The 17,567-nt window shown below is 50.4% G+C and overlaps 1 protein-coding gene across 1 annotated transcript; it reads right to left on the reverse strand.

The window, feature by feature from the left end:
* Positions 1-288: 288 nt before the first annotated feature.
* On the reverse strand, positions 289-15,678 carry LOC111148090 (CD8b molecule). The gene is made up of 6 exons (XM_022504488.1): positions 15,584-15,678; positions 12,009-12,368; positions 8,080-8,166; positions 4,519-4,608; positions 3,019-3,055; positions 289-1,017 (listed from the first exon to the last, which is right to left on the reverse strand). Exons 1-6 carry the CDS (start codon positions 15,624-15,626, stop codon positions 1,005-1,007), a joined length of 630 nt encoding a protein of 209 aa, XP_022360196.1. The 5' UTR covers positions 15,627-15,678; the 3' UTR covers positions 289-1,004.
* Positions 15,679-17,567: the final 1,889 nt, after the last annotated feature.

A 17,567-nucleotide genomic window follows, 5' to 3' on the forward strand; every position in this document is an offset into this window, starting at 1 on the left:
CTAGGACTCCCTGGGGTTCCACTCAGTAGAGCCAAACAAGTATAGTGAAGATGGCTTGGAACGGCCAGAGGTCAGCTCTGGGGCCCTACTGCTTGGCGCTGGGCGCTGGGGTGCTTCCCAACCTGTGAGACTCTCCCTGAGCCTACAACACGGACGACAGCATGTCGCAGGGGCAAATGAGGACAGGCACATTTTATCCTTGTTATTTTTTTTCAGCTGAGCATCAACATCTTTACCGTACAGATGGGCTTTGTGCTTTTCCATCACAGGACCCATTTGCATCTTTTATTCAGGGCTTTATTTTTACAACCAAGACATTTTCACAAAAAGAACAGAAAGTGACAGAGAAATTTAACAAGCCGTGGGAAGGCAGAAGTGAAAGCGGGGGAAATTCCTAATAGGAGATAAAGTGACTTCCCATTCTCAAAGCCACAAGTCCTCAGACCCAAAAGGACGTCCCCGGAGGCTGAAGTAACCGCAGGAGTCAGGTCCACCTTTCCCAGAAAGCTGGTTTCCAAGCTGGGGCTGGTCTCTGGGGCTCTCAATGAGGACAGTCAGCCCCAGCCTGGGAAGACCAAGGAGGAGCCATCCTGGGCCATCCCATGAGAGACTCAGGACTCCATGTCACTGCCCTTTCGGGGCAAAGTAGACGGCCAACACAAAGGTCCCATCCTAGCCCAGGGGAGTTCGGGAGCTGGAAGTGGTGTCATGGCGGCATTTTCTACTCCATCCTCCAGTGTGCACCCCCCTCCGAGTTGCAGAAAGCTTTTGGGGGGCTCTGAAGCCTTCTCTCTGTGACTCCCGATGACCAACTAACAAGTAGCTCCCATGCCTGAGGCCCACAGAGAGCACTTGCAATAGTTAAAAGCAGGCAACTTCAGCAGGTCAGTGAAATTTCCACAGTGGAGTGAGTTGAACGTGGCCCTTCTCTCTCATTTTTCCAGATCTCGCTTCTTACTGACCAACACATTTTTGTAGCAGGACCCCAAAAGTGTATTTTTTGCTCATTTATAAAACCTGAAAACAACAGCAAGTTGAGACACCACTTATTTTTAAGGAAATGATATGCATTTCCTGTAACAAAGACAAATGACAGGTGAGGATCCAGGGCTGTATTTCCAGTAAGGAGCCTGGGCCAGGAGTTTTCCATTAGTCTGTTCTTAGGGTCCTACTTAGTCATTAAAAAAAATTTTAAGAAGCTCAAAAAACAAAGCCCAAAACCCTCTAGCTTTGAATAGTGTTACTTCCTGCAGGACCTTCTAAGAGAAGCTAGTCACAAATGTACACTAAGGGGCCAGAAGAAGATGGCTTGCTGATGGGAACATTTTCCAGACTCAGCTTCGGGCTGGGGAGCGTCTGTCCCAAATCGAAGTTTGAGTTCAGAAGAGCTGATCTGTGGGGCCCATGGACCCTTTTGCCCACACCTGGATCATGGTAGCAAAACTAGACGTGGTTTCCAAACTTTGTTTTAGCCACAAACCCTTTTGTTCAAATGATTTCTCTTAGGCAAGTGTAACTACAGGTGGCCCATGCGGCAGTACTGTGAGCAGAGGGTGAGGGAGCTTGCGGCCCCCCGTGACCACCCCCAGCTCCTTCCCCACCTCAGCGGATCCTCAGCAACCCTGGGTTTGCCAGAGCATGAGATCCCATAAAACTGGCATCAAATCACCAGGGAACAAGTTAAAATAAAGGACTGAGCAGGGGCAGCTCAGGGGGATTCATTCTCCATTAGACGTTACCATGGGGAAGATGCTGAACAGAATATTCTGCGGATCTAGGCTCAGACAAATACACTCAGGTTACCGTCTCTTAGGTAGGGGATATCTTCTAAGTCCAGCACATCAAATTGTGGGAAGGGTGCACCATCAAAGTTATCATTGAAAATTGCCCATAAAAGACAGCAGGCATGTTTCAGTGACTATCTCTAGTCAAGCAAATATATAGACAAGTAATAATGTATATAAGAATGCAGAGAATATAATACAGAGTTTATATGGAGTTTAAATTTTAAGTAATTAGGAAGACATTTTTGTTCCTTGGTAGAACTGACTTTCATCAGAGACATGAGTTTTGTGCTCTGACTTCATGGGACTAGGGCTGGGCGCAGGTACAGTTTTCCTGTTTTACAGGTGAGGAATCTGAGGCTCAGAGGGCTTAAGCCACTCGCCCACAGTCCCATGGTTGGTGAGTGACAAATAGGATTCGAACCCCCAAGCCCAAGCCAGAGCTCATGAGCACCAGGCCCTGTTGCCCTCTTCAATCTAGAGGCATGACGGGCTTTCTTTTTTTCCCCCCGAACACCTCTAGATGGAAGGGACTGTCGTTAATGAGAGAGGTAGATGTGAAACAGTCTTTTGAGGAAGAAAATGTAATCCAAGAATACTGCCCATGGCCGGGCTGAGGCCTGGCAGTCCCTTAGGCTGCGAGCAGCCTCTGGCCATCGGCCTCTCAAGGTGTCAGCCTCTGGGGGCTCTGCCTGCACTCACACAGCTCAGGGACCTGAAGAACTAGTGCTTTTTAGCTCCCATGTCTGTGTGACTCAGCTTTTCATTCTGCCAACTCTGGGGACCCAGGCTGCCCGACGCTCCACACCAGTAAGGAAGGAAGCAGTGAACTGCCTTGGCCTCCAATCCAGTCCTGCTCTTTCCTAACCCAAATGCTCTGAGCAAGTCGTTCAACTGGTCTGTAACAGTAACCCTCCTACGTCCTTGCAGGACCAAGTCAAATGAAATGCTGGGTGGGCAAGGGTTTGGGGTATCCTCCTGCATTCTATGCTTGCAAGAGTTGACTGTGATCATTTCTAAGAGCTAAGTCCGTGCTTGAAATACCCAGTATGTTCATTTGTTTAGATGATCTCTCCTCCTGAACTCTATGGCTCCCTCTATTTATACAGTCTAAGATTTTTTGCAGGGGGGGTCTGGCTTTGGCTCCTGCAGGTAGAGGCTGTGGCAGCAGCAGGGGCCGATACCATACCCAGGGCCGCATTACCGGCACTTTTCTGGGGCCCTAAGCACTTACTGTTTCAGGAGACGAAGCCGGGCTCTCCTCCGCAGGCCTGGAAGAAGAAGAAAACAAGGACACAGGTTGGTGTGGGCTGTGGGGTGCTGACACCCAGCCTCAGAGAGCGAGGAGGGAGATGAGGGGGGAAAATAGCACCTCAGACCTCTTTTCTGGCGTCAGGCTCACAGCAAACCCGTGACGATTCCTCTTAGTATCTCCATTGGGTATATGGGGAAACTGAGTCCCAGAGAATGCGTGGCACGGAGTTACTTGCCCAAAGTTGTGCAGCTAGTAAGCAGTAAAGCCAGAATTCGAACTCAGTGAATCTACTCTGGTCTGTGTGCCCTTAAACATGCCAGTTTGTCCTTCGCAGCAGGTCGGGAATGGAGAGCTGTGCAGACAGGTGGTCTCGAGCTAGAGGAATCACAACGTTTCCCACCGGGATGCGGGAAAGAAGTGTGGGCATGTCTATCTACAGGTCTATCTCATCTTTTATTACTTTTCAGTTATGAAACACATTTAATAACATACTTACTATATGAAATAAATACACCTATTTGCAGTTAGAGTTTAAGAGTTAACTTTCGATCTATCTGCAGCTGGGGTTCATAATTTAACAAGTTTTTATTAACAAGATCCTTGATGGGAAAGGTTTGCAGACCACTGAACTTTAATGGGGACAAATGGATCCTTCCGTGAATGGCAATGTTATGTAAAAATGTTCACGTGACACATTTCTTTGGGGAGAGGGTCTGTAATTGCTATCACAAGTTTAAAGGGATCGATGACCTATAAAAGAGTCACTGATCAAGTCCATGCCCCTGCGAGCCACCTCCCCTATTTTATAGAAGCCCAGAGAGGGTCAGTGAGGTGCTCGTGGTGACACAGGTGAGCAGAAAGGCCAGGGGTAGGGTCCGGGGCTCTTGGGCTGCCGTGTGGGCTTTCCCTGCAGCTCCCCACTTTTCTGCTAAAGCCTGGGAGCCCAGAGCAGGAGATGATCTCGTCTTCAGAGTGGCTGAGAGACAGTTATCTTCAGTCTCCCTGCAGTCTCACAAAGGAGGAAGAGTTCGAGCTTCTGGGAATATAACCCAAACCCCAGTGCCATGTCTTCTGTGTTCTGATTCCATCCCGAGTGCTCATGGGAGTTCCCACTGACTGAGCTCTTACCCCAGGTTCGGACCTCTGGGCAGGACTTTACCAACAGCAACCCTGGGAGGTGGGTAACATTGTTACTCCTGAATGGAGTGGCTGAGGCTGAGAGGCCAAGGCACAGCCCAAGGCCCCTAGATCAGCAAATAGTGGGGTTGGCTTCAAGCCCAGGTCTGACTCCAGAGACGGCATGGTCTCTGGTCCCTGCAGCGTGGCATCAGGCCACAAATCACCTCCGCGGCTTCCATGGGTTGGGGGTGGGTATAAACTTCTGCCACCTGTCCCACTTCCCTAGAGAAGGACGGACCCTCAGGGACATCTCCAACAGCAAAAGCAGCCACCACGGTGGTCCAAGAGGGCACAACTTACGGTGTAGGTGGATGGCCACTCCCAAGGACACCAGCAGAAGCAGGACTCCGGCCACCAGGAGGCCGAGGGTGATGGGGCCACAGGATGGGCCTGGAAAAGACACACTTACTGAACATCTGAGGCAACACATAAAAATACAAAGAGGGAAAAATCAACTGGAAATCCCACCTCCCAGGGAATGCCACTGTTTGCATATTTTTCTCATCTTTCTTTCTAGGTACTTGAAACACACTGAGATAATTTTACACGGAAAATGTTATGTCCCACATCACCCTTTTAAAAATTAATTAAGCTCAGGAGCTACTTATGTTCAAAGGAGATAATTTTCATGCCTGGTAAAGAGATTTTCCTATTTATTTTTAAAGCTCTTATTTTAACTACACAAGAGACAGCTGAATATATTTTCATTGTAAAGGATTCGAGTATATGGTTAGAGAGCTCCTTGGCAAACTAGCCCCCTCACAGGGAAAAAAAAAATGCTATGGTTAATTTGGTACCTTTCTCTTTGTGTTTACACATGCATAATTTACACAGACACATACAGGTTTTTTTTAAAGCACACAGTGGCTTATATTGTACAAATTGTTTGGCAAACCATTTTTTATTTCACTTAAATAGATTGGGGGCCCCCCAGGTGGGGCAGTCAGTCGAGTGTCTGACTCTTGGTTTCGGCTCAGGTTGGGGTCATGACAATGAGCCCCGCAGCAGGCTCTACGCTCAGCGCAGAGCCTGCTGGGGACACTCTCTCCCTCTTGCTCTGCCCCTCCCCCCACCTCTCTCTAAAATAAATAAGGAAAATCTTTTTAAATAATACCTCAGCACACACTTTTTCTAGCAGAGTAACCTTTGCAGTTTGGACGTATCATGGATTACTTGGCCCTCGGATGGGCATTTTGTTTGCTTCCTATGTTTTGCTTTTACAAATAACCCCAGAGAAGCTCCTGGTACATTCTTCCTAAAGTAGGAGCCTGCCCGAGGCAGATACTGAAAACAGGAATGGCCAAACCATTGCTTATGTCCACCTAAAAGTTGCCAGACCCTGTGAAGTGCCTTCCAAAAAGCCAGCACCGATTTGCCCTCCTAACCACCAGCCGTGCACCTGGCCGACCCTCGATATTATCAAAGTGTTTGGTTTTCAATAGTGTCGTGGATTAACATGATGTGTCACTTCCAGTCCTTGACGATTTATCAGCGTCACCCTATTTTCATGTACTGGCCACTTGTAGGATCTGGCCTGGCCTTTCTTGCCTTGCTCGGTTTTCACAGTCCCCTGAAGCCTAGAGGTCACCAGCTGTTCCTCTCCGTGTCATCTCAAGGGACAGCCCGAAGACTTCTGGAGCAGGCCCTTCCCCAGGGTGGCCATATGGTTTCATTCATGAAGACAAACTTTGAGCTCCAGCTGGGTGCCCCCCTCAAGATGAGTGCCTTATGTACAACACCTCATTCAATCATGCCAGGCAAACATCTGATGAGGAAAGAGGTTCAGAGAGGCTGAGTCACCTGCCCAAGAGCACACAGTACAGACAGTGGCAGACAGGGACTCACACCTAAGTCTGGTTGACTTACAACTGGGGTACCCTGTCCCACGGCCCCTATCCCCAAAAGCAACCCCCACCTACTTCTCTCCCAGCCTCCACTTGGCCACCTTCACACCCATCCTGGTTATTCTTAATAACCTACTAATGCTGGACTTGCATATTTGCCCTGGGACTTAACTGAGGATCCATATAAGAAATGATGCAAGAACTTCAAAGACCTTTGTCCTCATCACTTACAGAAGTGTTTTTTTTTTTTAAAGATTTTACTTATTTATTTGACAAAGAGAGAGAGAGAGAGAGAGATCACAAGTAGGCAGAGAGGCAGGCAGAGAGAGAGGGGAAGCAGGCTCCCTGCTGAGCAGAGAGCCAAATGTAAGGCTTGATCCCAGGACCCTGAGACCATGACCTGAGCTGAAGACAGATGCTTAACCCATTGAGCCACCCAGGCGCCCCAACAGAAGTGTTAGAGAATTCAGTATTGCTCAGCAGTTCTTGGAGAAGGATGAACAGAGCGGCTTTCCTCTAGAATTTAACCCTGGGATGAAGGCTCTGGAACCCAGCGCCTGGGGTAGTTTCTTCATGCCGCCGTAGGGGGGCAGGGGTTTGTGCAAGTGTTCCCTCTGGTGCAGCTGGCTTCCCTGCTTCTCTAGAGTCACCCTCAACTTCGTGGCCCTGCTGTGTTTGCCTTTGTGTCGTTTTCTGTTGTGAACTACCTGAAATCCTTTAGGCAAAGTTGTGGAGCATAGGTGCTTTCTCCAATGAGGTCATTCTATCTCCACCTTTATGCTCCCCAAGACTGTGCCCTTCTGTGTCCAGGTTCTGACTTCCTTTATTACTGTGACCCCGTGGGATGGCTTCCTGTGCTCATCGCCTGAATCCCACTAGATGCCTGTCCTCGGGCTCCTTCTGTTACTTGACGTATTTAAGACTAAGAAACCCCAGGAGCGCCAGGCTGCTCTAGTGTGGTGGCTTCCCTGCCATTCGTCCTATGGGTAGGAGCAGATAACACCTTCTTTTTGTCATCAGTATCTTTTGCGGGGCAGAGGTAAGTATTTTTCCAGAAACACAGTTGGGCTGATGGTTCAAGGGAAGTGTGTGCACGTGTGTGTGTGTGCGTGTGCACGTGTGCGCATGCACGCGCTCCATCTGCCGTGTCTGGTGCTTATAGCACAGACACACAAGCTTGTTCACTCATTAACAAACATATATTAACACGTGCTGTATGTTAGGTCCTCTGGTAAGCATCCGAACTGAGAAAGTTTGAAGTTCTGGTCCTTCGGGTTCGGTACTTTTGTTTGCTAACAGCTCTACTGAGATGGACTTTACATATAAAGTTTTCCTGCTCCAAGTGTGTAATTTAATGGTTTTTGGTATATTCACAGAGTTGTGCAACCATCAGTCGCCACAATCTAATTTTAGAACATTTTCATCTCACCCCCCCAAAAAATCCTGGACCCTTTCATGATCACTCCCCATTCCTTTCCAACCCCCCAGTTTTAGGCAACCACTAACCTACTTTCTGTCTCTTTGAAACATCATATTCTGGGATCCCATAATACAGGATCTTTTGCATCTGGCTTCTTTCACTGCGTAATATTTTCAAGGTTCATCCATCCTGCCGCTTGCATCAGTAATGCACTGTCTATTATGGCCAAATATTACTCCATTGTATGGATATTCAAAATTTAATTAATCTATTCATCAGCTGGTGGACTTCTTAGTTTCGACTTTTTGACCATTGTGAATACTGCTGCTAGGAATATGGTGTGCAGGTTTTTGGGGGGACATAGGCTTTGCTCTGTGATGATTTGTAAGCGTGTCCCCTACTAGACTGTGAGCTGCTGGAGGGCAGCACTGTGGTCATACTCGACTTCCCTTCTGAGCCCAGCTTGGCTGGAGCCAGGGAAACGGGCCAGAGTCCTCACATGGGAAGGGCTTATGGAAGGAAGGAAAGAAGGAGGGAAGGAAGGAAGGCAGGCATCCTGCTGTACTTCTGATGGTCCAGGAAGATGGGAGAACTCACCCTTCTGGGTCACTGGGCTTGGGGGCCGGCACCTTTTCTTCGTGGTGGTCTTCTTGGTAGGCTGGGCAGTGGTGGGAAGGACATCAACTACAGAAAGTAAGCAAGACACATGTTAAAATCTCATGTCTTCCCTCCAGGTGCTAAAGCCCCTGTGACTATTCCCTGGGCTGCTACAGGGCTCCAAGCTTACAGAGCAATAGAATTTTCTAGGTGTTTCCCCAACTCTCAGACCTATCCGAGAGCCTAGGCAGGGGGCTGCCTTGGTGTCCAGGAAAGAGAGGGGCTCTGCACCCACATGGTCCTGAACAAAGCCCCAGCAGCCCTGATTAACTGCTGTGTGACCTGGGGCAACTCCTACCATTTTTCTGTGCCTCAGTTTCCCCATCTGTTGAAATAAAGATGACTCCCAGTTCCTTCTTGGGAGTGTCATGAGAATTAAAGAGGACAGCAGGCCCAGTGAATTGTGCTCCCCCTGGCCACAGCAGGCTTCCCCTGGCTGAAGACCTTGAGGGGAAGCCAGAGTCCCCGAAACCTTGATAAGACCAGCCCCTCAGCCAACCTGCCAATTCTTAAATGGTTGGAGGAAGCTCATAGAATGGAAGTGGGTGCCCTTTCCCATATGTACAACACTGGGCAGGCTGCAGTGGGGATTATCTTTCCTTAATAAGTGTCTTTACAAATCATCTACTACCGGAGCTGGAAGGACCTCTAGTCTCAACCTTTAATTTCAAAGATGAACAGCAGCGATGTGAGGGGCTGGCCCTGAGGCCCCACATTGCAAAGAGCTTGCCTGAACCCCCGACCCCTCGCCTGACGCTTGAGTGGGCCACTCCTCTCTTTTGTTCTAATCCAGGGTCACACTCTGATGCATTGGGGCAGGGCAGGGGAACAAGCACACAGAGCCAAGGGAGGCACTGGAGGCTTTGGGGTGCCAGGAATGGTGTGAGCACTAGATGCTGCTGAATCCATCCCTTGTCTCTGGGAGGTGAGCAAAGACGTTTCACTGCCATGACTTTCTGCAAAATGGTAGGAGGGGGAAGATGGTGACCCCATAAATTTAAACTCTAGCATCAAGGCAATAGGGAGGGGCCACCCGCAAAATGGTCATTTCAGGGCTGGCCAATTTCCCATATAAAAAGTGGACAGTCTGGACCCTCGCTGGCCTGAGTGTCCCCCAGAAAGTAGAGATAACACAATCTCCTCTGCTGGCTTTGTGAGGTTTCTGGGAAGAACCAGCTCACCAGAATGGACCCCTGCTAAGTCCCACCATGTGCTAGGGGCACAGCCAAGCACTGCGGCTTATGTTTATTGAAACCAACAACTTTGGGGACAGGCACTAGTACCCCCGTCTTATCCCCAAGGAGGCCTAGGCTCAGAGAACTGAAATAGTGTGTCCAGGAAGCCTTGAACAGCACAGCCAGGATCTGAGCCAAGAGACCCCGACTCTGGGCTCTCACGCCACTGCGCTGCCTCAGGTGCCAGCGCCTTCTGGCAAAAAGGTAGGCACATCAGGTCAAGGCCCTCGGCCATGGGAATACTGAGGGAAACTAAGGTAAGAGGGAAAAGGACACCAGCTACGGTGCTCCCAGGCTGTGCGGGAGCCTGGCCCTCTGTCCAGGGTGGGCCAGTATGTTTCCTCTGTTCCTCCCCACGGCCCTGGAAGGGTCTGTTCCCTTTACTTCATACACAAGGAGGCACAGAGGTCTCTCGGTCAGCGGGAAGCCTCCAGGGGAGCCGACTCTATAAGGCCTCACATGTCTTGGCTGGGTTCAGGGGCCTGGGTCTGATGAGGGGTTTGTGGGGAGTCTCGTTCCGTTTTAATTTCTTCTTGCCCAGAGCTGGGTCCCCTTGATGACTCCTGACTCCCCCTGCCCCCCCATTCAAATCTCCCCACTTCTCTCCTCTTTGAAAAGGAGAGGACTTTTGAGCCCATGGTATGGTTAAGCGGTACCCTAAAGGCCCTATCTTTCTCCAGATACTTTCTTTACTACTTGAGCTTCCTCCTTCAGTATGTGCTGGCCTCCGGCAGGAGGGGTAGGGTGTGGCTCTGGACACCCTAATTCTGGCCAGATGACACAGTTGCGGGCACATGCTTTGGGAAGGGTCTGCTATTCTCGGAGAGCTGGGCAGCATGAAGGGTTTGGAAATATCAAAGCCAGGTGTGAGTGGGTGGTGGTGTAGGTGGAGGGGAAGCTTCTAGAAACCAGTTTTGTTTATTTCATCATCTACCTTTCTTAGACCCCAAAATCTCATGTGTGGGAAAATGTGGGTAAATTTGTGGGAAAATTTGTAGAGACAAAAACAATAAACTAAACCAAAATCCCAGACCCCCCCCAAAGCCCAATTTTCAGTATAGGAATCAGCTGACACCCTGCTGAGGATGCCTGGGCTTCTCGCCCCGAGGGCTAACCCTCACCCCTACCTCCTGACTGAAGACCCCAAACTGGTGAGATGGGACAGCAGCTTCCCTCTGTTTCTGTCTTCCTAATTGTGCTGCTGTCCCAGCTGTCCCTGTGTCTTCCCATTCTGAGTGGTCCAATTCCTGGGGGGGGGGGGGGGGGGGGGCCCCTTGTCATTCTTCAGTCCCCAGCCTGAGAAGAACCCAGGTGAGAGGGAAGCAGGACAGTGGGAGGAGTGCAGGGGGTCAGCCGGCCAGTGGCTAACATGGGGAAGGGGCTAAAGCCAGGTGCAGGCATTTGAGAATTTCTGCCACGATTCCCTACATCTCCCAGAGCTTACTCCTCACTGTCCAAGAGTGCGACCACCTGCCCCTGAGCCTCTGGCCAGTCTCACTCAAGGGTTGCGGTGTGTAAGAAACACATCGAACACTTAGTATGCAAAATATTTCAGTAATAATTTTTAAATGGATTACAGGTTAAAATGATGATCTTGTTGATAAATCGGTTAAAAATGTAGTATTTAAATTAATTCTGCTTCTTTCTTTTTACTTTTTTAACATGGCATTAGGAACTTTTTTTTTTTTTTAAAGATTTTTATTTATTTATTTGACAGAGAGAAATCACAAGTAGGCAGAGAAGCAGGCAGAGAGAGAGGAGGAAGCAGGCTCCCCGCTGAGCAGAAAGCCCGATGTGGGGCTCGAACCCAGGACCTGGGATCATGACCTGAGCCGAAGGCAGCGGCTTAACCCACTGAGCCACCCAGGCGCCCCGGCATTAGGAACTTTTAAATCACATCTGTGACTTATCATCTATTTCTGTGGGGTGTGCTGGACTTAACTCTCAGAACTGCGGCTTCTTGGGGTTGGAGGGTGTTGTGGAGGCCAACGGCAGCCCCATGAAACAGACGGGAAACCTGAGGCCCAGGGAGCAGAGGTACCAGTGCAAAGGCACACAGTGAAAATACAGCAGAATTTGCAGCTAGGCCTGGGGTCCAGTCTCCTTCCTCCCTGGACCTCTGGGTGTAGGTTTGAGCCACAGGCCCCCCCATTCAGCATGTAAGAGCATCCGCCAGCCCTAGAAATGCTCTCACTGGGTATGTCCAGGCAGTGAGGACCTTCTTTCCTGGTGTGCACTCTTGGTGGGAGTTTCTGAGACCACTGTCAGGTTTGGGAACTCAGCCCAATCTAGGCAGAGCCTCATGTAGGCCTGGTGAGGCTGAAGGACAGCACTGCCTTGTCCCCAGAAGAAACAGCAATGCTTCTAAGCATCCCATCTGCAATAGGTATCTGCTTCTTACCTCCCAGTGTAGAGGGCAATGGGAAGTGAAATGACTCCGTAAAACCCCTGCTTCTGCTTGGCCCTGGGTAAGTGTACTCCTACCAGCTATGGGCTACTGCTCCTGGCGGACACCCTCTCTGGCAGAGTGGGGCTTGCCGAGAGCAGAGGCAGCTCCCTCGCCTGGCACGCACCCAGCACCCAACACCCAGCAGGTGTTCCATGCTCATCAGTAGCATTGAGCTAGATTCTTACCCACACTCAGCTGAGTTCCCTTCCCGAAGTTCAGCTCAGGGCTCCCAATGGTCATGCAGAAGTAGATGCCACTGTCTGCAGGCTCCACTTTAGTTAGATTGAGAATGGACCGGCTTGCATCCAGAAACACAGTCAGCTTCTCTTGCTTCACCTCTTGGCTATACACAATCCCTCTTAGGGAATCCCAGGCGGCCAGGAACTCATGGTGACTGTCCGGGCTTGGAGCCTGGCGCTGTCTCAGCCAGTAGATGCGCGTGCTAGTGCGGGAGGCTGTGGCTTCACAGGACATCACCACTGTCTTGCCGGTCTGAATCATTAAGAACGGCGGGGTCTGCTGCAGCACGGAGCTGCCATGGAGAACTAGGAGAAGCAGAAGGCACAGAGACCATTAGCATGTTTTCCCAGCCACCGCTGTGGGGCTCTAGAGTCACAGAGTCAGGCATCGAAGGAAAGCCATCCCCAGTTGCAGGAGCCAGGGGCTATGATAAATGCCGCTGGTGGCTCCCGGACTCAGAGCTCGAGCACCTACATCCCAGGGGACCATCTGCAAGGCGGGTGTTTCTTATGGCCAGTTTGACCGAGGGGACGGGGAGAGAGCTGCCATGTATTGCTTGCATGCTTATATGCCTGGCTTTTTGTGTGAATGATCTTAATCCAACCTGAAACTTATTTGGGGATTTTCTTCCCCCCATGACACAGATGAGGAAAGTGAGGCATGGAGTTACTTGTTTAAAGTCCCACCAACAATTAGTAAGTGACCTGGGATTCAAACTCAAAGATTCCAGGTCTGAAATCAAAGCCAGCTGTCTTTCGCCTTGTCCTGCTGCCACTCTCTGGACAGACCTTCACAGGCTCCAAGCAGGTAGAGAAGACTCAGGCAGCCCGGAGGATCCCCAAATCAGAGGCAGAGCCTGGGGACTGGCCTGGCCAATCTAAAAGAGGGCCAGCCACCCTTTCTGTAAGACATGCTCAAGCAAGAGGAACTTACTATTGCCACAGGTGCCACTCAATTCTCAGCCTAGCATGTGCTAGGTCACTGGATCCCCATTCCCAAAGGGAAGGACAGACACCCCAGAACAGTCCTGGGATTTCATTTTAGTCTCAAGATGGGAAACATCGACGAAGAGGGGATTGTTCATGGAGAACTGGACCAGAACTCCAAGACCCGGTCTTGAACCCAGCTTTGCCCCCTACCAGCGGAGGGATTGTAGGAATTCAAGGAGTCCGCCTCTGCCCTTTAAGATCAGGGCAGCTGGGGGCCACTGTCCTGCTTGCTCGAGAGGGTGAGGACGTCCAAGAAAATGCACTGCAAACTGTAAAGTGCTGTCCATTGGTATATCATTGTCTCCGTGTCCCACACCGAGTTGTTACAGACAGCAGATGACACTTTAGGAAAGATTTGAATGGATGCTTCACAGCCAAGTCCTACACACTGAATCTGACCTGGTGAGCCTTCCATTTTAGCTGTGGGGGAAAGGGAGATCCTACAGACCGGGGCAGAGACCCAGGAACTGCAAGGCTTGGAGGGCACAGGAGTCTAGAGGGAGTGTGTGTGTGTGTGTGTGTGTGTGTGTGTGTGTGTGTGTTTGTACCCAAGGGGAGCTGGCCTACTGAGGCAGCGGCCTAGAGTCACAATCCTGCCAATGCTTGTGTCTCAGGCTGATTCATGGTCCCATAGCAGGTCACAAACGTAAGCTTTTTGACTCCACTCACAGGCCACTCCAAGCTTCTGCGTGCATCAAGAATGACATGGTACCTGGTGCCCACGTGTCTGCTGGCCCTTCTCTTTTCTCCCTAAACACCATCCTACCTTTTCAGCAGAGTAGAGCTTCTTCACTGCTTTGGGGGTCACTGATATCTTGGGGGCGATAATAAGAGACGATGCTGCCCATCTTCACTGAACTGTGCCCAGCGTGGTGCATGCATTATGTCACTTAATCCTCAACAGGTCCTGGTCTACACCCATTTTACACATGAGGAAAGAGAGGCTCAGGCAAGTTAAGGACATGCTCAAGGTCACATAGCCCATATGTGGTGGATCCAGATTCAAACCCAGGTCTGCGGCCCCACAACCTGACTTTGAGCCACTCCCTGAATCGAGGAGACCTGGGATCCTCTCCTGAGTGGCTAGCCTGTCCCCCTCTGCACACAGTGGGTCTGCAAATATGCAGACTCCTGAAATTCCTGCAAGAAAGCCTAGAAGTGACTCCTTTTTTTTTTTTTTAAGATTATTTATTTATTTATTTGTCAGAGAGAGAGAGAGAGGGAGAGCGAGCGAGCACAGGCCGACAGAGAGGCAGGCAGAGGCAGAGGGAGAAGCAGGCTCCCTGCCAAGCAAGGAGCCCGATGTGGGACTCGATTCCAGGATGCTGGGATCATGACCTGAGCCGAAGGCAGCCTCTTAACCAACTGAGCCACCCAGGCGTCCCTAGAAGTGACTCCTTAAGGGGTCAAGGGGCCCCAAAAGGACCTGGGGCTCTATGTGTATGTTCCCCTTCCTGTGTCCTGACACGCAGGCTTGCTAGGTGACATACCCTGCTCTCTCTTCTGTCCCCGGAGGCTGAATACCCGGCCGTGGCCAAGCCCCGTATCTGTGCCAGACTCGGAGCCGGGCCTCGCTACCCATGGGTCTCATGGGATTCATCTGACCTCTCCCAGTGATTCCACACTCAGAGGGACCTGCTGTTTCTAAAAAGATCAGTAATAACCAATAGGCTTGAATGGCCTGGACTTGTTTCTACTGGAGATGTGGTGAGCTCACTGGGTCAGAGCAGGGGCCTGGCAGACCTTGTCACGGTCGGCAGGATAACCAGCTTTGGGCTTTTTGGGGAAGATAGCAATCCATCGCAGGTTAGTGGGCAGTTTGGGACTTCTTCCGAGTGGCAGTCTTGGTGGGCTTATGAGAGGGACGTGGGGACTTCCTTGCTACATGCGGACTGCAACATTCCAACTCCAGCGCTGCTGGTTGGTTCTGGGAACCCCGCCACACAGCACATACAAGCCAGGGAGTGCTGGGGAGACGGGGACCCCTTAGGGAGTCCTCTGCCACACCTGTCCCAGAAGGGGCAGCAGCCTGGTGTTCAGCAGATTGTGCAAGTACTTCCCCGGAAGTATCAAAAATGTGTTGACAGAACCCTGGGCCAAGTACAGGACATCAAAACCAGAACTGAGCCTCTGGAACCCTTCCGGGGGCACATCCCTGTGGGCACCCTAGACAAGGGTGGATTTTTTTTCCCTCCTCTCTGTACCTCCTTCCCCTTTCTCTTTTCTTCTTTCTTAAATCCTTACCCCTCCCCCTGCCTCCCTCCCTCTTCTCTTCTTTCCCCTCCAGGATTTTGGGGGAGCTCCAGGGGCTCCAGGGATCCCTGGATAAAAACGGGGGGGGGTGAATTTCTTCTCCACCCTCAAGGTCTGTGCCTACTGCGCCTCCTCCCAGGGACCCCCACTGCCCTGGTCTCTGGGCTCTGCATCCCGCCAGGACAGCCTTTTCTAAACTCTAGGGCTCAGGCTCTTCCTGGGGCCAGGGCAGACCACCCGCTCCAACCCTGGGCGCCCCGCGAGTCTCCCGGGCTTACCTGCGAGCTGCGCGGCCAGGAGGAGCCAGAGCCCCGGCTGCATCTTGGCACGCCCCGGGGACACCTGGTCCCAGCGGCACGCTGCTGAGACCGTCCAGGCTGGCAGTGGGTGGGGAGCGGGGCGGGGCAGCTGGGGTGGGTTGTGGGAGGAGGGGTGGGAAGGACAGGACCGGGCGGGGGAGGGGAGGGAGTCCGGTGTGAGGTTGGCAAGCTCTGCTCCCTCATTCTCCCCGCATTACCAAGGTCTCGGATGCGTTTCCAAAGAGCACGCTAGGACCTTCCGCTTTGCTTCCCGGGGAGGAGGTGACACTGCTGTCCAGCGCCAAGCAATGGCACGTATGTGATCGTGTCCTGCCCTGGGAGGGTCAGGACTCCCTGGGACAGTTGAGGCCACTGAGGCTCAGAGAAGTCAGGATCCTCAAGGTCCCACAGACGTGAAGGGTGGGGCTGGACCCTAACTGTGGTCACTCTTTTCTCTTCCGTCTTGCTTCCGCCTACTCCTCCCTCTGCCTTTGTTTTGTTTTGTTTTAAACTTCTTTTCTTTTGGAGAGGCCCTCCGGCTCAGTGGTGCCTAGAGTGACCAAGACTGAGGCCTTGCCCTGAGAAGACATGAGCAGACATTTCTCTGAAGAAGATGTACAAATAGCCAACAGACACATGAAAAAAAAATATATCACATCACTCAGCATCAGGGAAATACAGATCAAAACCAGTGAGATACCACATCACACTGGTCAGAATGGCTAAAATGAACAAGTCAGGAAATGACAGATGTTGACAAGGATGCAGAGAAAGGGAACCCTCTTACACTGTTGGTGGGAATGCAAGCTTGTGTAGCCACTCTGGAAGACAGTACAGAGATTCCTCAAAAAGTTAAAAATAGAGTTACCCTACCACCCAGCAATTGCGCTACTGGGTATCTACCCCAAAGATACAAATGTAGTGATCCAAAGGGGCACGTGCTCCCAAATGTTTATAGCAGCATGTCCACAATAGCCAAACTATGGAAAGTGCCCAGATGTCCATCAGCAGATGAATGGATAAAGAAGATGTAGTGTATATACATACATACATACATAATACACAATGGAATATTATTCAGCCATCAAAAAAATGAAATCTTGCCATTTGCAACAATGTGGCTGGAACTAGAGGGTAATACACTAAGCAAAATAAGCCAGTTAGAGAAAGACAAGTACCATAATATTTCACTCGTATGTGGAATTTAAGAAACAAAACAGATGAACATAGGGCAAGGAAGGGAAAAATAAAATAAGATGAAACCGAGAGGGAGACAAACTGTAAGTAAGAGATGCTGAACTGTAGGAAGCAAAATGAGGGTTGCTGGAAGGGGGGATGGGGTAACTGGGTGATGGGCATTAAGGAGGGCACGTGTTGTGATGAGCACTGGGTGTTCTAGGCAACTGATGAATCACTAAATTCTACCTCTGAAACTAATTAAAAAAAAAAACAAACACTCAGACCTTGCCCTAAAGGGCGCACCCTTGTGAAGGAGGAAGGGCTGCTCCTACAGCCCAGCCAGAGGCCAGAGTCTCCCTCAAAATTCTTCTCATTTCCATGAGCAAGTGTGAGGCTGAGCACACACAAGGCAGACAGCCCTGGTGTCTAGTGTAAGCTTTTTTTCCTCCTTAATTGAAGTGAAATTCACATAACATAAGGTTAGCCATTTTTAAGGGTACCATCCAGTGGTCTTTAGTACATTCACATTGACATGCAACCAGCACCTACTTCTATCTGGCTCTAAAACATTTTTGTCTCCCCAAAAGAAATCTCTGTACCCATTATGTAGTCACATTATACTTCCACCCTCCCCAAATCTTCACCTGGTCTCTAAGGATTTACCTATTCAGACATCTCATATAAATGGAATCATACAATATGTGGCTTTTGGTGTCTGGCTTCCTTCACTTAGCATAACGTTTTTGAGGTTCACCCATGCTTTGGCTTTGAATCAGTACTTCAT

Source organism: Enhydra lutris, unplaced genomic scaffold (genome assembly GCF_002288905.1).
Source record: "Enhydra lutris kenyoni isolate GAN:26980312 unplaced genomic scaffold, ASM228890v2 scaffoldscaffold18, whole genome shotgun sequence".
Classification (NCBI taxonomy): Eukaryota; Metazoa; Chordata; class Mammalia; order Carnivora; family Mustelidae; genus Enhydra; species Enhydra lutris.